We start from the raw sequence: 22,280 nt of genomic DNA, 5'->3' as shown, positions 1-22,280 counted from the left end.
CATAATTGTCATGTAATGACCTTTTTGCTGTCATAAATCATGATTTATCGCTACGAAACTATTTGCATCCCAGGGAGAAGTTCTGTTGTTTTTGGGATAGGAATACCAAACTGTTACTTAAATTCGATGAAGTTTCATTAAATTTGTTTACTTATTTAGTATTAATACCTATTTATGAATATAGTTTAGAGATGTATCGGCTATTTTCCTGGTATTTGCATCGGTATCGGCCAAATGTGGACCGATATTTCCGCTATATAATCAAGGCTACCACATCGTGCTTATTTCTAAGATTTGTGCTTATTTTCTAGTCCGCGTCTTATAATGTAACGATGTGCTTATTTCTGAGAAAAATGCTTATTTTTGAGTTTTGTGCTTATTTTGTCTTAGAAACATGTATGACTAATTCTTGTTTTGCTTACAAAGCTTCCATGGGAACAAAGGGCGATGTTTATCATTATTCACACTTTTCTGTATTATTATTGTGACCTATACATTATACACGTTCCACCGTGACCTAATGTCTTGGACTCGCTTACTCTCAGCGCGAAGTGCTTCTGTCAGCTGTAGGGTTTGTGGTATTTCCAGACAAACTGTGACACAGTGACTATAGTTGCTGCTTGTTTTTAGTGATACTGTGTTTAGGGACGAACCAAAATTTAGACAATGAGTTTCGTTTCAAATATGAAAAGGGATTTGCTAACTTTAAACAAAGTCGAAAGGGTAAGAGCAATGCAGTGGCGTATCTAGGGTGTGGCAGCTATGGCTCGTGCCATGGGCGCCGTATGAACAGTGGCGAAAAGTTTTAATCGTAAAATATAATAAAATAATTTCGAATCGAAAATATTTGGAACTCGTATTCTTGCTAACATAATAACGTACAAGTATCTCAATTAAACAGCAGCCGTTGAAAATTGCCAGTCAACGATCAATGAGGCGCATTTATTTAAAATTTTGCCATGAGCGCCATTTTACGTAGATACGCCACTGGAGCTATGCTCACTACTGCTATTGCAACAGCTATAACAACCTTGGGTCCATGAGAAAACAGCAATTAGTGCCCACAGTACTAGCACAAGGATTTGGAAACCAAAGTAGAAAAACTGTACAGGTTGCAAGCGGCTGTGTCTTTCGATGGCTTTTTGCGATTTCGGGCCGCATACCACCTTGTTCGAATCGACTTATAATAAAAAGACAGCGCGGAAGAGACTCGTGTAAGATTTCTCTCTCATTTTTATTCTGTGTTTCTGCCTTTAGTAAATAAAATAAAAAAATAATATTAATAACCTTTTGACAGTTTTTATATGTAGTGAGGGGGAATGAAGAGATCTAAAATAGACAGAGGATGTATCGGAAGAGGCTGCACTATAAAGACCGTGTTGTTTTGCCTGTATTCGGTTTCGTTCTATGGTGTCCATAAAGACTCTTTACAATTTCAATTTTGTTATGTTCTTAATATAGCCTAATCAGGTTTGTTGTTTTTCAATCAGTAACTATTCAAGTATTTTCACTTCATTTAATACATCTGTGAGGGTCAAAACAATATTTGGTATCGATAAAATCCCTTTGCAATTTCAAAAATTGTAAAGACTTTATGGACACCCTATATATTCATAGTTTATACAATTCAGATGCACAGGATTGCTCGACCCTCCGGAATGTTTCATTAGAGTGGAAAACCAACGGACTCTAACAGCAAGACATAATTTAATTAGGGTTTTACACGCGCTTGGATATTGAAAATTATTCGCTTAATTTACTGCGGATGTCGGATCAATAAATACACACGTAACACAGTACAAATGATTCGTAAATTTAAATTAAATTTTCAATGTATGTCTGAGGAAGTCTGACCTTGGTCAGACGAAACGTAGCAGAAATATGTTTGTGTTATTCCGCAGAAAGACTTTTGAAACTTTTACGGTAGTCATCGTCCCTCTTGCTACAGCTTCCTTGCATTATACGGATCCTAGAGCGCAGAAGCATAAAAGAAGGATAAGTGGTTAGTCACTCAAAAATCGCGCAAAAATTTTCGAGTTGACGCGAGACCCTGAAATTTCGAATTGCAAAGTTAGACCGCGACAGATAGAGGGTCCGGAGAACGTGAGCATACAACAGTCTTGCGGGTCTGGAAAACGTTTCAAGCTGCGATAATTTTTCTGTGTATGATAGAGAAAAATTCTTTTTCATTTTCACATTAAAAAGGGGGGGAACCCTCTTGCTACGCCAAAGACCCTGCATATCACCGATTGCTTGTCTAGGGAATTGTTCAGAGTGTAGAGTTGTGGAAATGTTTCAGAAAAAATTGGACGGACGGTATAAACGCGAAGGAGTTACCAGTGTTACTGTGAAATGCCACTGTAATTTTCATAGTTTTCAGCAGTGTGTCTCAAATAGTAACATGTCTCGAGGATTAAGCGTAAGGCGATATTGTTGAATACAGGAATAGGACTTATGCGTGTAGGCTGTTACTTGTTCCTATTTCGAGTTTTTGAGGGCAGTGCAGATGTTTGAAATTGCAAAGAGATATTTTGTATTTTTGAGAGTTTGACATTTTTTTACGAGTTTCTATATCGAGTACGGCTATATACAATGGGTTCTTAAACTTCATAATGTCGTTTATTCCGCGATCAATTACTAGTAAAATTTATCCCCTTAATTTTGTTTGATGCCCATGCCAGTACACAGGGAATAATAATAATAAAAAAATACGAGAAATCTATTCGCAGAGAGAGTGCAATAATATTTATCATGCAATCGAGGACGTTACAATCCCAACAATGTTGCAATCTGCTACATTATGTATTATGATTTGGTTTCTGCGATACTAACTACTTATCCTTCTTCTATGCTTTTGTGTCGGCGGATTCGTATGCATATAAGGATGCTGTAGCAAGAGTAAAGATAACTATCCTAAGTAATTCAAGATTCTTGTTTCACACTAACACAATATCTATGTAAAGTTTCGTCTGATCAAGGTCAAACTTCTTCAGACATACATAGTTCGAACAAAACGCTACAGAAATATATTTGAGTTAGGACTGCTACAATATCATGTGCTTTCGTCTTCAAAATTTACCGACTGTGGAGAAATTTTGTCGTTATCGGAGAGAGGGCTTTGTAATATTACATAGTTCATCTTTAGTTCTTATTATTGCTTCTATATCTTCTATTATTGCTATAAAGCCTATTTATGCTCGCATTTAAAAAAAATACTTAAACTGTACAGAAGCGGTAGCTGTACTTACGCATAACACTAGCGAAAGATCCATCAAAGATTTAACAAATACAGTAGTATGCACAGTGAGTGAGGAATGAAGTTAGGCACAACTGAGTTAATCGTGTTTTTAGAAGACTGGGGTCTTACGATTTGGTTTTGCTGACTGTGTGAAGTCATAAATTTTTTTTGACTTTTCACTGCTAATTTCGTTGGCTTAATATGCTTGTACGCTGGTATAGTTTTGCATGAGATGAAGGGTTAATGTGTGTCGTGGCAAAGTTTATTGTACTCGGATCGTTTGGTTATTATGGTGTTGTTCTTGTTCATTAACTATTCTTCTTTCTATTACCTCATAAAGTAATCGCTTTTCTCATTAACTACAGGGCCAATTGCTTCGAAATTTTCAGTGGTTAAATATTGCATTTTTCGCTCGTACTGTTTTTTTTTCAAAAACCCAGGCGGTTCCGTTAGTAGTGAAGTTTGCCATACCGGTAGCATATGGTACTATGACAGATTGCATACTCATATTACTTGTTTTGAACTTCGTGTCTATATATTTGATCAGCGCTCTTTTATTGCTAATCCAATTAATCTTTTGCGCGATGACGTAATCAAATCCGGTAATATTATACAAACATTCGCCTACATCGGGTAAAAATTTTATCTCGGCCGTAAAATCAGAATTTTAGCCCGGCGTAATTGTCAGTTAATTTGAGGCTCGCTCCAAAAACTTGGGCAGTCCGCATGTTCAGAGTCCTTTTCTTGACGAAAGTCGTGCGAAATATCGTTTACAAAACATCAAACATAGCAAATTCACACAAGCTCATAGAAAGCTAACCCATTAATGTTTTGCGAGGTGTTTCGAGGGTTAACTGATTTTATTGTTATATTCATTCAGAGTACGGTTCTGAGCGAAATTCGTGTAGTATATCGTTTCACAAAATATCAAATTTAACCAATTATCTGAAACTGTCATAACGCCATATAAAGTGTTATTGTTATGCTAGATAACGGGTAACCAAATTCATTATTTTTGACGTTCCAGACTGTTGAGGAAATATTTGAACAATTTATTGCCTTGTTTACGCTAATTATGCTTCGTCTGGCGTATTCGTTGAACTGAATCGACCCGAATTGCAATGTTTGTCAGGAATACTACAGCATCTGGGATTCTATGTTGTTGCGTCATACAAGTTTTTTTTTGTTCAATATATTTGTATTTTTATACGAGCTAAATTTACTCACTGATTGTTAGTTATAATTTTTAATTAAAAAAAGATTAATTAGAATTATTAATTAGAAAAATATATATTTATATAGAAAAGATAATGGGTCGGCGGTGTGGCACATCGTGCTAAGCGTTACGAATACGCTCTCCATCGCATCTCTGATTACCATGTGTGGGTTCGCAGGCCGTAGTGTGGTTCAGGAATCTGCTGTTCGGTTCGGGCTTCCTTCACCATCAATTACATGTTTTCGAAAACAAATAGAATCTCTAGTAGATTTTGTATTAAAAATGAATATATTGAAGCCACATGACATTGCTCAAAAACAGGGTGGATTGAAGAAAACAGAGCCCAGGTTATTTGGGAATTACTAAGGAGAAGTTTTAGGCAAATATTTGCCATGAAGCGTATTATGGATCGTTTTGCCTTTATGCTGTTGGTATTTTTTTTGTTATTCTGAAACAATCGCTTATCTCTTTAACTATTGGACCAACCGCTTTGAAATTTTCAGTGGCTAAAGATTGTATTTTCCACTAGAAGGTTATTACTTTTATTTATTTCAAAAACTTCAGCGGTCTCTTTTTGCGTGCGATGACGTCATTAAAATTACAAGAGAGCTGTGCTCAAATATATGGACACGTTAACCCGAGCGAAGCAGCATTTACCTTTTACGCCACCGGTACCCACAAATAATTTCGAGTTTCGCGTAGAAATAATTTACAGAATCAAACCGGACAGCCAGTGTTCCCATGGATAAAATAATACAGCGAAATTTTAGACGAAATATCAGATTTCGTGCGAAATTTAGAAATAAATAAAAGTAATAGCCTTCTGGCAAAAAAATCAATCTTTACTCACTGAAAATTTCAAAGCAATTGGTCCAGTAGTAAAAGAGAAAAGCGATTTTTTTAAAAATGATGGAGACAAATAATAACAATTACAACAAAATTTTGAAACGATCGTTATGTCCACTACGTGTCCAATGAACTGGCACTTTATGTCGGTTCTACGTTCTGCGGTACCGGTAGTTTACTACTGTAACAGATTGCATGCCCGTACTACTTCATTTTGGTATTCGTGTCCAAATATTTAAGCATTGCTCTGTTACCATATATCCTCGCATGTAGGGTTTAAAAATAAAAAAAATTTACAAGGTTATGGGGTCGTCGTATTCAAGAGGTCTGCTTATATCCGAGGATATTCATATTTTATATTACATTTCATATTATTTACATTATCAGCTTGTATTAGATTATATCATGAATATATATATTTGTGAATAAATTTACAATAACTGTTGCCTCAGCCAACTTTTGGATGGAAATAAGAAACATCGACGATATGAAAAATCCCGAAACAGGTATTTATTTAATAATTACAACTCTTTTTTCTTCGAAAAAGACTCTTTACAAGCAGTAATTCTTAAATGCTACTATGGTTTGGAGGGGGAATTGCATCTTTCTCGTTCAGCATTGCATATTCAATTTAAAACACTCTGGTTGCATTATCACAATGATCACAATCTGAAAGCTGACTAAAAAGTACCGCTTTGTGTTTTCCTATTTATATTCATGTATTATCACAACGTTCGCGAGTTTAGAGTCCTTTCTGAGAATATCTCATCGTGTTTTTTTTAACACATATTCATGCATTACGCTTGCCTTGAATTTCCAAGCGTCTTATTATCTTATCTCATATTTTTTCAGATTACGAAGAGGTGGAGATCAAAGAGACCGAAGGAGAGAAGAAATCACCCCCCAATTTAATGCGCAGAAAAACGTGGCCGAGGCTATTGCTCTGCATAAGCGATATTATTTACTGGAACGACGGGGAGGCTTCGAAAATCGGGGAAGGATTTTTTTCAGATGTTTACAAGGTAAGGCGGGGATTCCCCACCCCATTGCACAGCAGTAAATTCATACTTTTCATATTTTTCCCCTTGTGAGGGGGGAGCCGATAAGACGGTATAACCATATGGCGAACCTTGAGATTTGAATGCTGCTAAAGCCCACGATCGCGTGATCGAATGGAAATCATAATTGAATTTGGAAAAAGAAAGTGGGTGAGTCAAGAACCCTCCATGGCGTAATAAGTGGTTTTGGAATGTATTTGTGATTCAACAAAGGAATTCAATTGTTACGTGTATATTGAATTTGAAATTTTCTCGCGGTCTTCAACATGTAATTATCTCCTTGCCGGGCGCTTTCAAGAAAACAATTAAAAATGCGATTGAAATTACTTTATTTTTCGATAAATATACAATTTTAGGCTCACTAGAAGTGTGTGCACTAATATGGATGTAACTAATTTTGTTCGCCTACTTTACATCAAGTTGTGTAAATGGACTGAAATCTATGGGCATGAGGTATATTTACTTGGCAAACACAGACAGTCCCCGAACTCTTAATAGAACTAAAATAAGGATAATCGGAATAAAATTATGGCCTAACCCTAACATGGTACACATACTACGGGAGTACCTAATTTTGTGCTATTTTGCTTGGAAATCCAGTAAACAGCAAAAGTCTCGTGAATTTAAGTAATCCCACCCGCATGTCCAGCCGGCTACTTAGATATAGCAATCTTTTTGTTGGAGCGGAACCACATTGAAAAACTTCAGAGGCTCAAAGTGCATTAGTTTACTGTATTCTATTGACTAAATTGTTGTATAAACCAGGGCTACTCAACTATTTTTACCGAAGATCCGCATACAAAACTTCAAAATTATTTGGGTCCGGTCTTTCCAGAATTTATATTGCGGCATCCTTAAAAACGCACACTCTCTCGACCGGCTAATGATTATTAATTAGCTAATCAAATTGCTTATTATGGTGTTATAGTTGTTTTCATATATATTCAAAACTACAAGAGTCATTTTATAAAAGGAAACTTTAAAAGCGGGGCTAATGATCTAAAATAAAGAATTAGGTGCGGTCCGAATCAAATACTCGAAAGGTCTGGATTCGGACCGCGGTCCGCCAGTTGAGTGGCCCTGGTATAAACCATAAGTATATTAAACAAACGTAATACTGGCAGAACAAAATGATCTTTATGAACGAAGACGAAATATTGAAAGACGAAATTGTCGAAACAGGTGATATATCGGAAAAGGTTAAGAACCACTGCAATACTACAAAGGCACAGAAAGGAATAGTTTGATACACGCTACTCTAGGCCAGTATTCCTCAACTTATGAGTCGCGACCCAAAATTTTATATTTGATATTGAAGTGTTACCCTGATAGTGATAGTATGTGTGGGTCATCGTAAAAACTTGGCAGCATTTATTTTGCTTAAGTGAAGCCACGCGTCGATTTCAAAAACTCGCCCATGGCAGCAAACACACGCAGTTTTCTCGCTTTAAAGTAATTTCTGGGGAATTAAATGTTATATAAAGTTGATTGTTTTATTCATTTAATTTTGAACATAAAAGTACTACACGTTTAGTATTTGATCATATCCTTCGGTCGGGAGATTTTTACAAAATCTACAAGTTACAAAGTTTTTTTTTTAAATTTGGATCGCTTGAAAAAGCTGGGAATCCGTGCTTCTAAGCAAGCGTATATTCTAAAAAATCCTGGATGTTTATTTTTTCTAATTTCGATTACCGTGAGTGCGTCACTCGCTATGCCGTGGGCGCCATTATTTTGTTTGTTCGGTAATAATTGACGTTGACCGAGTCAAAACATTCTGAGCAAAATGAAAACAATACAGCGCTAAAATGAACTTGCTTTTAGCTGAGGTGGTCAGGTAAGTGTATTACTGTGATCACACTTTTGATAACTCAATGTGAAAAACTATGAATTAAAATATATAATAATAAGAAGCGCAATGCAACAATCGGAGTCATTATGACGTTATTTTCATCGATATTTTTAATGAAAATTTAAAAAACATAAAAACCATAGTCGTAGACTCGTAGTGTCAGCGGACTGGATGAAACACTTCAGCGGGCCCACGTAATTTGCCCATCCTAGGCTATCGGCTATAATCACAAGTAATCTATCAAAACCATTTATTCAATTGCACTTACTCAATATAATCACAGTAAATGATACACGGCCATACATAGCTATATGATATATCGCGCTGTTTGAAGTCGTATTATACTTGGCCAACTCTTGAATTAAAACGATCCTTTCTATATACCCCCAGGCTATAAAAAATTTGGTTAGTAATGCTGAATTGAAAAAGATTAAGTTTTTGTCTGACCACACCTATTCAGACGAGCGACGACAGTATTGAATTCAAATTTTCAAAAACGTCATAATTGCAAAGTGGCGTCATATTACATTTTAAAAACGCGTAGGAAGGGAGAACCTTATTAATTCTTCCCATTTGTATTAAGAAACGTTGCGTCATAATGCGATACTTGACGTCATACATTTTTTAAGATGCAGTAGTGGGAGGGGGGAAACCCTTTTAAGTGGGAGGGGAGAAAACCCCACTATTTCAACTCATTCAGAATTTTCCAAAACCTTACGTCATATTAAAAATGTGATGTCATGAGACATTTTTAAACTCAATGGAAGGGGGAAAACCCCACTAATTCTACTATTTGAAGTTTTCAAAAACATTACGTCATAATTTTTAACGTGACGTCATACTACATTTCAAAAATGCACTGAGAAGGGAAAAATCCCTACTAATTTACCTATCTTTATATTTTAGTTTTGTCATCGGCCGACGGGACACACTGTAGTAGTAAAAGCCTCCAAGCAACATGACGAATGCGAGACAGATCAAGCCGTCATGCTGAAAGAAATCAAAGTATTAAAGAAGTTGCAGCATGAGAATATAATTAAGTAAGTTAATTATACGATGGACGTTTTTCTCCGTATAATGCTCTCTACATGCAGCTACTAATATAAAACGATCCGAGTCTTTGATAATAGGACTCGGGTCCGAGGGCGTATCTAGGGTGTGGCAGCCATTGCTCGTGCCATTGGCGCCGTTTGATAACGAGCGCAAAAAGAGCGAAAAGTTCTAATCGTGAAATATTGCAATAAAAATAACTTCAAATTGAAAAGAATTGAAAATCGTATTTCCATTTCAATACTGACGTACAATTATCTCGATTCAACACCAATCGCTAAAAAATGGTCAGTCAACGATCAAGTGGGCGTATCTTATGAACTTTTCCAATGGCGCCATTTTACGTAAATACGTCATTGTTCGAATCTTAATCCAAGTTAATAGTTGGTGCCCCCTAAATACAGCCACCCCCTTCGTAGCGTGTATTATGACTTATCGATCTTTAGATCGGTAAGTATGTTGATAGGTATTTGTCTGTCTGTTAGATGCACGCGATATCTCACGAAGGCGTGGTTGAATCTGCATTTTGCAAATTTTGCGTGTGCATTCATCATATCTCGGACAAGAAGCCTATTGCTTTTGGATAAATTATGTCATATAATTAGCGAGTTAATAATTAATAAGTGATGGGACACGCGGTCTCACTAAAGAGTCATGAATCGAAACCGCCGTTTCCATCGATAAGTCTTCGGTCTTCTCGTTTGTAATTTTGGCAGTTTTTTCAAATTCTTATCTATTTCCCAGGTACCTCGGCCTTTGTGCGAAAGATGGGAGATTTCATCCAGTGTTAGAGGTTTGTCACATTTATGATTATTTTCACGTTTTTAATGTTTTTGACTCCAAAAAAGGCCTTGTATAAGCATCCACTGATATCGAAGACAGCTCAATAGCTCTTCGGCCTGAAGGATCGGAGTGGCCAAGCGATTTAACCCTACAAAACTCGAACTTATACTCAACTGACTGGGCGAATACGGCTTGATTTAATATTTTTTTAAATCTGGGAATTATTGGGAATTCGAACTTGTTAGAAAAATCACTAGAATCTAAAATGTAGCCATCCCGGCATGGGGTGAGACGCAAATTTAATTTTGTATAATGACGTAATAGGCAATCTCTCGCGCCTTTAGCTTTGAACAAAGTCAGATAAAAGTGACCACTGATATGCAACAATATGTTGAAGAATTTTCTACAGATCGACTTTATTGTCGAAATTATCCAAGGAATATAACTGCGCATTTACATCTAACTCGTTTAGTTCATTTGGTGAAAGGATTATTGATAGCTAACCATGAAACGTCTGGTAACACTTTTTAAAATAAATTTTCAGTTCATAAACGGCGGAGCATTGGACGAACTATTATTAGATTACAATATCGCCCTCTCGTGGTCGGAAAAGCTTGGATTTTGTCGGGATGTTGCGAAAGGAATGAAGTACCTTCACACAAACCATGTGTTTCATCGAGACTTGAAATCAGCTGTAAGTTTGGTTTTTAAGATTTACACATTCATTCAACGGGAGAGGAAAGCCGCTAAGACGGCTCAATCATATGGTGTCCCACGTCTTCTCGTCCGGTTACCGGTCCATATCGGGTATGAGATTACTTGGCGAGTTATTTGTTTCAGATTCATGAATTTGAGAACAGCTGCGAAGAGTCCCGCAATTCACTCGTGCAAAATTATCCCTGAATGCACGCAGGGTAATCAGAGATGATGTGCGTATTCCTAGCGTTTGAAAGGGTTCGACCACGCCAAATAGAATCTGCTTAGTTTTTTTGTATGGGAACATTTCTATATGACACATAAGAACACTTTTATATAATATCCGGACATACAGTTATAAGGCACATTGGAAAGCTTATAAATAATAAGGGAACACTTTCATATGTGACATAGGAACACTTTTAAGTGTAGCCTGGGAACACTTTTATATAATATCCGGACATACTGTTATAAGGCACGGGAACATGTCGCATGGGAACAATTTAATATGACACACTGAAAAACTTCGATATGTAATAGGCAAACACTTCTATACAAAACATGGGAACACTTTCATGACACCTGGACATACTTTTATATGGTATATATTGGATCTTATATTTAATATGGGAACACTTTTTTATGACAAACGAAACAACTTGTACATCTCCATGTTTGAGCAATGTTCTCTACTTATTCAGAATTGTCTTGTCCGCCACGGAGAGTCGGGATCTCGCACTGTTGTTGTCGCGGACTTCGGTTTAGCTCGTGAGGTCACGGGAGACACAAAAACACCAAGAAAAATGTCGATGGTGGGGACAGCGTTCTGGATGGCACCTGAAATGCTTAACGGGAAATTGTATAACAGTAAGGTATGGTATTTGGATTATGGTGAACGACGGCCTCTCGTCCGATCACCAGTCCATGTCGGGTATGGGATTAGTTAGTTATTTGTTTTTGGAAGCATGAAATTGATGGTGGAGGAAGCATCAACCGCGTAAACCACCCTACGGCGGCGAGGAGTCCAGCAATCCTCTCGCACATAACTATCCCCGCATGGGATTCGAACCTGCGAATTCATGCAGAGTAATTAGAGGTGCCGTAGTGAGCGTATTCCTAACGCTTAGCACGATAAGCCACACCGCCGCGCTATTTGGATTATATTTCCATGTGTATCTTGTGAAAGAGAAAAGCCGATAAAATGGCGCGGCGGTGTGGCTCAACGGGCTAAGCGTTAGGAATACGCTCGCCACCGCACCTCTAATTACTCTGCGTGGGTTCGCTGGTTCGAATCTCATGCAGGGATGGTTATGTGCGAGAGGATTGCTGGACTCCTCGCCGTCGTTGGGTGGTTCACGTAACCGCTGGTCGGTTACGACTTCCTCCACCAACGAGTTCATGCTTCCGAAAAAACAAACAATATAACTAATCCCATACCCGACTTGGAATGGTAACCGGACGAGAGGCCGTAGTTCGCCATATGGATAAGCCGTCTTATCGGCTCCAGCAATTCTCTCACAGATAAATCTCCCCAAAAGGATTCAAATTGGGAATCTGTACTGAGCAGACTCGCAATCATCAGTACTATTTTTGCGTTTACTTGTGAGCTCGGACTTTGCTTTGAGTAGACTTACATTAAAATGTAATAATGGGCGCTCCGGAATGTGTACCAAGATGACGCACAACCTGAGCCCAACCTGGTACACATACTATGTTCAGGTTGTGCGACATCTTGGTACTCATACTTCGGGAGCGCTGAGTAATGTGTATTCCCTACAGGCAGACGTGTTCTCATACGGCATTCTGGCATGTGAGATAATGGCTCGTGTGATTTCGGACCCAGAAGATTTACCTCGGACGTCCAACTTCGGACTGGACGTTGAGAAACTTCAGGAGAAATGTCCGAACTGCCCAAAAGAGTTGATGGATTTAGTAAAAGAATGCACAGAGGTAACGTAAATTTGTGGTCACCGGTGCTTTAATTCCAAAAATGATATATCAAAACCGGATCCGGATTGAAAAAACTTTTGACTTCGGCTCATATGGTAGGATTTCCATGTGTATCCAGAAGAGAGGAAAGTTGACAAGATGGCTTAGTCGTATGACGAACCACGTACTCTCGTCCGGTTACCATTCCATGTCGGGCATTTGATTAGGTAGCCAGTTATTTCTTTCAGATGCATGGACTTGAATGTTGAGGAAGCCGTTACCGACCAGAGATGGTGACGTGAAACACCCTACAGCGAGGAGTCCAGCAATTCCCTTGCACATAATTATCCCCCATTGGTTTCACCCAAATTGTGATCTTTTTCCACATTCCATCTGTCCATAAATTTGAGTATTGCTACCTTGTTCTCAGGTTCACAATCCGCTCCTTCGGCCCGAATTTGACAAAATTGTCGACTCGCTTGAAGACATCGAATCTTCTCACGACACGGCAGATTATGACGTCATTGAAGAAATTTTATCGAGCATCGAGGAAGATATGGTGACACCACAATGCATATGCAAGAACCAATCGGTTGTCTCGCACAAGGACACTCCCATTTTACCTCAAAGGCATTCCGGGCTTAGCGACGACTCGGGGTTCGGCGAATCCGACGAGGGTAGTAGAAAATTGAAAATTTGTTTAAATTGTCAAGAAGACGATACCAATAATAACACTGTGGGACAAAATACGCAAGAATTTTTACACTCCCCACCCCCCAAGAAAAACACTAGCTTGTCTAGAAAGAAAGTCAGTTTTAAATTCGTTTCCTCGATTTTGACTGGTCGACGAAGATTTAGAGATGACGTCATACACGAGGATATTGCCCCGTCGAAAGATATGTCGTTAAGGCGGAGTGCCAGCCTACCGGAACTAAAGACGGAAGTAACAAAACCCAGGTCAAGAGCTCATACTATGAGTACTAAGCTTTCAAGACCAAAAAGTATGTTTTGTAACAAAAAAGACGATTTTTCTTGAATATTTTACGTGTTTTCGGATTTTCTATCAGAACGAAGCTTTAAACCAGAGGTTCACAACCAGGGTGTTCCATCATTACGGGCCGAAGGTTAAGCAAATTTACAATCAAATACGGAGTCTACATTATCATATGCATACATGTATTGATTAAATATAATTGGTGCTCCCGTAGTATGTCACCAAAATGGCGCACAACCTTAGCATAGTTTGTGTACCAGGCTAGTGTTATCAGGTTGTGCGCCATCTTGGTACACATACTACGGGAGCGCCATATAATCTAATACCTATTAGATTCGCGCTATTATTAAAGTGCTATCATTTTGTTTTGCCATTATTCGGTTTGCTTTTATATATATATTTATAGTTTAAACAACCCAAAAAATGGAAGACTAATAATTTGGCAACCGGGTTTGCCTAGGTTTTCCTCGTATGGCGAACCAAGGCCTCTCGTCCGGTTACCAGTCCATGTCGGATATGAAATTAGTCAGTCATTTGTTTCGACCCGTATTATATTATGTAAATTATAAAGACCATTTTGTTTTGCCATTGAGGTGAGGTTTGCATTTATATATATTTATAAATAATACAATTCTTCTGTCTGTAAAACAAAGCCCAAAAGAGTTTGCTCAAATTTCTCAAGATTTTTTATGAGAATAAACGAATTTATTTGCAGTTTGTGTTTTCATTTTATAAAAAATCGGAATAGGAGTATTTTTGTTTTTGATGTTTTTTGCAGAACACAATTAAACTTGCGCGGAAGTTTCTCGATCCTGAGGAATGTTTCATTGGGATAGTCGTTATGATTTACATATTTATCCCGAAAAGAGGAAAGCCGATACGACGGTTTAACCACGGCCACCCATCCGGTTCCCATTCCAGGTCGGGCATGGGATTAGCTGGTATTTGTTTCCGAAATCATGGACTTCATGGTGAAGGAAGCCGTAACCGACCAGCGGTTACGTGAACCACCCAACGGCGACAATGAGTCCAGCAATCTTCTCGTTCCTACCTTCCTATGACTCGTGTCCCATTTCAACACTCATGACTCCTGTGTATCATTCCAGTCGTATTTATAGCGTTATTTTGATTGGTAGATTCCAAATCCCATGTTCAAACAATTCATGCCGCGTGTGAAATAACCGCATCAACTAATGAAACCAGGAAGAACAAGGTTTCCTTCTTAAAGTGAAAGGTAAAATTGTGCACTTAGCATTGTGGCCCCCTTGTCGGGCCACGGGCTCCGTTTTGGGAACTTCTGCATCAGGGGTTTCGCTCCACCAAAAGGGGGTTACTAGGGGGCGAGTAGGTTATTCTTTATTGTCCCGCGACAGAGAAAAGGATATCACACAATATGTGTTGAAGCATATTAATCGGAAGACTGAATGAATGACTTGAATGCCGATACAGGTAAGTCTGGTACTTTAACCGCTACGCCAACGTTTCCCAACCGCGAAGTAATTTCTCCCTTGGGGGGGGGGGATGTTTTCGTTCTTGAATGTAGATTTTGCTTTATATTTTCTTTAACATTACTAATATTCTTTAGTTCTTTATTATTACTATAATACTTATTTATGCACACATTATTACCGGATCTTCAGGTGTATGTACACCAAGATGGCGCACAACCTGAACATAGTAGTTGTTCCATCTTAGAGTTCAGGTTGTGCGCCATCTTGGTGCACATACTTCGGGAGCGCCCTATCACCTACTTAAACTGTACAAAAGCGAGAGTGCGCTTAACACTAGATAAGGATCCGTTCAAGATTGAACAGATAAAGTAGTTTTTATGCAAAGTAGGGGAGGAATAAAGAATTCCAAAACAGGCGAAGGCATGAACTTAACAAAAAAGGTAGCGAGCCTTTGCACTGGGCCATCGCTGCCACTTCGATAGTTATTCGACATTTACGAAGCCTCATCTTAATTCGTTAATAGTTAGGATAGGATTTATATATTTATCCCGGGGTAAAGGAAAGACGGCTTAATCATACGGCGAACCACGACCTCTCGTCCAGTTCATCCATTTCTAATGAATACTGTCATTAAACTCTGAATATGATTTTAAATTTTCATGCGTGCGAACTGTCTCAACTGACTGATAAAATGATAACAAACTCACAAATGATCGAATCAATATTTATTATCATGTTTGGTTATATACAGAAATCACATGGAAACAGCTATGAATTAAATTTCTGAGCAAAAAGTTTCAATAGACAAGGCGACCAATTCAAGGCATGGGTTATAAGGTTTATAATACCAAGCGAGCTATCCTAAATATATGGACACGTTTACCGATTCCAAGAAAAGCACCAACATTTAAAGACATCAGTTATAACAGTGACTGTAAGCCCCGCTTTTATGAAGACAGTTACGAGACAATAGGATCTCACAGAGCTAACAGAAATATTTGAAATAAATGAAAGTAATAACCTTCTGGAGAAAAATTTCATCTTTAACCACTGAAAATTTCGAAGCAATTGGTCCAGTATTCGAAGAAAAAAGCGATTTTATCATGAAGAAGAAGAAGAATATGAACAAGAACAACAACATAACATTGAAACGACCGGTATGTACACTGAGGTGTCCAATAAAGGAGTAATATAAGTAATAAAAAGTGAGAACTCTTTGTCGATTATATCATTCAGCCCGTCAACGAAGTTCTGTCAGGTTTTGAGCTGGTTTTACATTTCACAGATGACACCGTTACTTTTGCGAGATGGTGGACGATTGTTCATTTCCTCTTCCATCACTGGGTCGCTATAGGCCTGAACAACAACGCGTGTCCACGATAAATATCGTACCGGATGCCACTTTTCAGTTGCTATAGTGATTGGTTCTCCACTTGACAATAAAAGCTGATTGTTCTGTAACAATAACAAATAGAAAAACGGTTTCAAAATCTGTTGTTTGAATTGAAATATTAGATGACGGATTATTATATTTGCCTGTAGCAATATTTCTCACAGTAAAGGAACGGAGTATGGCAGGTACTGAATGATACATGTTACCAGTACATGAAAATAAATTAAACATGAAACATAACGATAATAAATGAAAGCCAGAAATCACGAGACATCACGAATTCTAAAATACGTGGAAATTAGAAAAATATTCTGCTACATGTCTATGACGTAACAATATATTGGGAATCGCAATCAAAATCTAAATTTGGCATATTTCTAATTATCCAAGCTCTTGATAAATCTTTAAAAAACATATTTTACCCAATTTTGACCCGGGTTTATTTACAAAAATGAGTCAAACTTTGCTGATATTTCACATTATGACAACTTACCTTATACTCCATCCCGGTCCAGATTTGAATATGTCGCCCACCAGCAGAGATCAGCGACCGTAGATAGCGGGCCAACAGCTGGAAATGCGTGAGGTCGTAAATGTTCGCGGGTTTTCCGTTGTTCATTGATTTGCAGATTGGTTTACCGTCATTGAAAGTGACATTCCGTGTACTATACACAACTATTCGGAAGCATTTTGACTTATATGTGATGTCACATTTTACTGAAAGCAACATTATTGTTGTCATTAAATCTTTTATATTAAAATTTCAGAATATGTTAACGATCTGGGATTAAGATTTTGTCGCTTTGCTTATTCAATGAGAGTTTCTTTCAAAATAGAAATATTAGTAATACTGTGATCTATTAATTTCGGAGAGAGTAAAAGTCGATACGACGAAAAATAGATATGAAAACGACGGGACAAATTTGTTTCAGATGTCATAATAGCTATCAAGTTTAGATACATGGTTGGTGGGTGAAGTCGTAACCGACTAGGGGTTGTGTTAATCACCCGGTGATAAATCAGGGTCCAATACTTGAAATCTTAAGTAAATTAAATACTTATACTATGACGGGTGTGGCATATTTTATAGTTAAATTATCAGATCACAAAAATGAAATTACTTTCATTTTTTTTCTTTTCATCAAGACTCTTTTTAATCAGTCTGGCGATTTCTGTAATAAAATTGATATATTCAAGTTTCGTGTAGGGCGAAGTGTTTTAGATCAGTTTTCATCATATTATATTGTCTGCAGTTTTTTATTCGCTGACGACCGTAAGTAACTTTGCCTCTCATGATATGGCAACACTATAAAAACGCCGGAGAGAAATATAAAATGTATAAACCAAATACTGGTATAAAGTTAGAGTCAAAAAGATGTCGTGAATTAGTTTTGCTAAACTTTGTTTCCAAAAACCAAATGTGAAGACTTGTTGGCAAGAGTGTTTGAGATTAGCTTAGCTACGTTAGCGCCGTAGATTGAAAATACCAGGTACGATGCCGACCACACAGTGGCTTTTAAAGAGGGGGAGCCAAAGGGGGGGGGGGGGGGAGGGTGCGCCACGGGCAGCACGTTATAGTGATGAGTTTGTTTCTTAGTTTGATGATTCAAATAATATAATATTAATAACACAAACATTTCATTCTTACTTGCCCTCTAATATGTTATATTTATTCTCATGTATAGCAAATTAACAACCTATATAATTTGTTTATCCCCTATTTATTTTGTCCAGAGCTACTTTATCCGAAATGGAGATGAAGAAATAGCTCACGAAAAACAGTACTGTGATTAGCTTACGCAATAGGAGAAATATTTCAGACCATTGCTTAAGTATGAATCAAAAGTCTCTCATTCGTTTACGACCATGGAAGTATTTTTCAAACCCAATATATATCATGAAGTAGGACGAACTCACCAGATCCATCGTCTTTCTGTGAAACAAATAGAAAACGCAGATGAATAGTAATGTTATTATAACACGTTGTTTTAGATTATATTAGCGTCGGGCCATGCAAAAGTCGGATCCGCCAATCTCAACGATTTGGGGTTTAAATATTGAGAAAAAATTATAACTTGTTTGAACTGATGGCCCGGTGCTTTGAGCGTCGAATCTAATAGCTTGTTCCAAGCCTCAAAGACAGTTTTAGGAATGCAAGATGAAAATTTCAGGTCCAAATATATACGCCCAGTACATGATGTAAAATTAGACAGGCGATGCGTGGAACAAAGATTTAAGACCTCTAGAAAATAGTAGTTTTATATATAGCTGTCAAGTCAAAGCCTTGCTTGGCGACAAAGTGTGTAAACACCGGGTAAGAAATAGAAACTCAATTTTACCTTGCAATCTCCAACTTGAACGAGTTTCCCATTCACGATCTTGGAAACGCAGGCTCCAGCTGTCAAAAAAATAGGAAATTGAATATAACGACATTTTGTGTCTAGAATTATAGGCGTCGTGACTGGTTTAGAGAGATATCTTCCTCACATAATTAAAGAATCTGTTATATTTTAGAATCCTTGTTACCAGAAGCAGGGGGGGGGGGGGGGGGGGAGGGGGGTGCACAAATTATCATGTATTTGTATCTGAAACAGATATTACCCGGTATTTTTAGCTTCGCACGCAAGCCACAGATGAGAGAGATGAACGAAATAATTTTGACGAAGTCCATGTTCGCTTCTAGAAAGGTTTAATGAGGCAACTAAAAACTTAGCTACAAAGTAGATATCTGTAAAAATATTTAAGGTTACTGTAGATTTAATACCGGCATAATTAGCTCTTCTTAATTGGCATTTTCAAAGTAAGTCGTGAGAAAAAATGCAGTAATAATAAAACTAGAATACTGGTTAGAAACCGAAGGCTTATCGATCGAAGGTTAGGGGATCCCCAAAACAGTGGTCTTACACCATAGTGACACCGTGTGTCCCATTACTAATCAATTAATAACTCGCTAATTACAAGACATTATCCATCCAAAATCAATGGGCTTCTGATCCGAGCTATGATGATTGCACATGCAAAATTTGGAGCAGATTCAACCTCGCTTCCGTGAGATATCGCGTGTATCTAACAGACAAATAAACAAACAAGCAAACAAACAAACAGACAAATACCTATCAACATACTTACCGATCTTAAGATCGATAAGTAATAATATTAGAGGCTATACGACAGTTGAGGCGTCACTCAAAAAATTTAAAGTCAATTAGAGCTTGATTTTAAATGGCTCTTAAATTTGAATGACCCTGCTTGACTTACGCACGATCTAACGAACTAACCTGAACGAACCACAAATATCACACATACATTGCCATTCCGACGACTATGAGCTGCTATGGCAATTTTTCACTAAAACTCCTTTACAGAACAACCACCAGGTCACCTATTCCTTTCACTATTTATTTTATAATTTCCAGTCGTCGTACCTCGAGCTGTCAATGTGATACAAGACATCGAGCGATCTATATTTACGCACTTTCTCGCTCTTCTACGCAAAACGCCCTTCTTCATGCATCAGCTATTTACGTCCCTTCCCTTTCCCATATCGAAATTTTTCGCGAACGAAAATTTTGACTGAGTCATCCATTGTGATTGCGAAAGAAAAATCCAGTTTGCGTTATCGTCTTGCATTTTATCGGAATTTTATCGGAAATCGGAATTCCCTTTTTAGCGTGATTTCTCAGTGCTCTTGCGTAATTCGCTACAATATTCAGCATAAAAGGGGTTTATGGTCCCTCCAAAACATCAAAACTGAGTAACCATCCAGTTTAACCCCACACAAATGAAATGTATCCTTATAACGGCCGCCAATTAAACTTCTAGATGTTAAGTAATGTTCATAGGTCTCATAAATTTAAATTCGAAGTATTTGTAATGTTTTAAAACAATCTATCGAAGAGCTGTGTTCTGGGCAAAGATGTGTTGCTTCTCACGAATGCTCATTGCGAAAAGAATTCTTAAATCAATCAATTTTAAATAACCTTTGACCCGAGAAAATTCATCGAGCGCCGTAAGTTACCTGTTTCAGTAAATTTCGACGATCCAGTCCTGAACAGAGTGTAGGGTTTACATATTTATCCCGGGGGAGAGGAAAGAAATAAGACGACTTAACCATATGGCGAACCACGGACTCTTGTCAGGACTATCCGTTGAGCCGAAAATATTGTTCGAGTTTATTTTTTAAGTCTATTTTGACTCCATACCGGCGGTAGTCAGCATAATAGACGATAAAAGAATTGGTGGAAATAAACTAAAACTGATCACAGAATTTGCATGTGGGATTAAATACGGAAAAATTAAATACATACTGTAGCAGTCAGCTAGTAGAAACACATAGGATAATAATTCAGGTGTCAAGTTTGGCTCTCATCCGGACGCTGAGTAAAAACTAAATTAAATTTTAATCTTGACTCAACGGGTCTCGTGTAGTTTCGTACCTAACGTACTTCTAGTAGGCGTAGCATAACAATCATTTGACATGCCAATCCTAACCCTCACCTGACTACGCCATCCAAAAATTACGTCACTACGACGTCACAATCACGTCATAGAGGTTGCCAAATACTCGTACGATCGCCCGAAATGGCATCGACGCCGACGATAAAGAACTGACTAACGTCAGCGATCTCTCTCCTATCGGGATCGTTGCGACTAGAAAACGAGAGAAATGGCTGTTCGATTTCGGGTTCTCGTCTGCGCGTCTTGGTTGATAGTTCGCATAGTTTGAAGGACACTATCACTGTGACGTCGTAGTGCTGTAGTGACATAATTTTTGGATGGTGTGGTCAGGTGGGGGTTAGGATTGGCATGTCAAAAAATTGTTATGCTACGCCTACTAGAAGTACGTTAGGTAGGAAAGTACATGAGACCCGACTCAACTATTGGATATTCTGATATTTGAAATCTGTTTAGTGGTTGTTTTGGGGTCTGGTATAGTTTGGTCCCACGTGCACTTCTAGTTGGCGTGGCTCGACAATTTTTTGCATATGTCAATTCCAACCCTTACCTGACTACGTCACCGAAAAATTATGTCATTTCGACGTCACAGTGGCGTACTAAGGCCCACCATAGTATGCTGATTGTCGTCCAAAACACGCAGACGATCACCCGAAATCGAGCAGGATATTTCTCTCGTTTTCTCTTCAACGATCACAATAGGAGAGATATCGACGCCGTTAACGAGTTTGTTATAAGCGGAGCAGATGCCAGTTCGGGCGATCGTAATTATACTTTGGCAAGCCCTATGACGTGATGGTGTCATCTTAGTGACGTAATTTTTAGATGGCATAGTCAGGTGGGGGTTAGGAATAGCATATGCAAAATTCGTTATGCTACGCTCACCGGAAGTACTTGTGGTACTAAACTATACTAGACCCTTGTTTTGTACCGTATTTCGCCCACTTGGGTTGGAAGTTTCTAGTCTAAGCATAGATCGAAATATCTGTTTTTCACTGATTCATTACCAATTGCTATATTTAAACTGCATGAGGGGAGCTCTGATGGTCTTATCGCTCTCCCCAGTCTATACTATGGATGTACCAATGTATCGGTATCGGCAACATCGGCCAATTTTTCGGTATCGGTAGTGTATCGGTATCGGCTAAATGAAGACCAATATTTCCGATATGTTTACCTTTTTGATATGATTCAGAATAAGTTGGAATACTCATGTTTAAATTATTTTTTGTTTGGGGGAATTGTGAACTATGAGTCATACACGTCCCCACCCCAGCGAGAAGAAACGAGAATGGGATTCTGACCTGTTCTAAGTTATT

At 38.1% G+C, this 22,280-nt stretch overlaps 2 protein-coding genes across 2 annotated transcripts; one reads left to right on the top strand and one right to left on the bottom strand.

The window, feature by feature from the left end:
- The first annotated feature begins 5,685 nt into the window (after window positions 1-5,685).
- LOC120344533 (dual specificity testis-specific protein kinase 2-like) lies at window positions 5,686-14,376 on the top strand. Its single transcript, XM_039413807.2, has 8 exons — window positions 5,686-5,806; window positions 6,153-6,322; window positions 9,117-9,250; window positions 10,005-10,053; window positions 10,588-10,737; window positions 11,441-11,611; window positions 12,519-12,689; window positions 13,099-14,376. Exons 1-8 carry the CDS (start codon window positions 5,764-5,766, stop codon window positions 13,702-13,704), a joined length of 1,494 nt encoding a protein of 497 aa, XP_039269741.2. The 5' UTR covers window positions 5,686-5,763; the 3' UTR covers window positions 13,705-14,376.
- Window positions 14,377-15,834: 1,458 nt separating this feature from the next.
- On the bottom strand, window positions 15,835-19,236 carry LOC144422991 (uncharacterized). Its single transcript, XM_078113132.1, has 6 exons — window positions 19,108-19,236; window positions 18,846-18,904; window positions 18,424-18,439; window positions 17,628-17,678; window positions 17,000-17,223; window positions 15,835-16,568 (listed from the first exon to the last, which is right to left on the bottom strand). Exons 1-6 carry the CDS (start codon window positions 19,175-19,177, stop codon window positions 16,386-16,388), a joined length of 603 nt encoding a protein of 200 aa, XP_077969258.1. The 5' UTR covers window positions 19,178-19,236; the 3' UTR covers window positions 15,835-16,385.
- Between the last annotated feature and the right edge of the window lie 3,044 nt (window positions 19,237-22,280).

This window comes from Styela clava, chromosome 5 (genome assembly GCF_964204865.1).
Source record: "Styela clava chromosome 5, kaStyClav1.hap1.2, whole genome shotgun sequence".
Taxonomy (NCBI): Eukaryota; Metazoa; Chordata; class Ascidiacea; order Stolidobranchia; family Styelidae; genus Styela; species Styela clava.
This window is presented reverse-complemented; position numbering and strand designations above follow the sequence as displayed.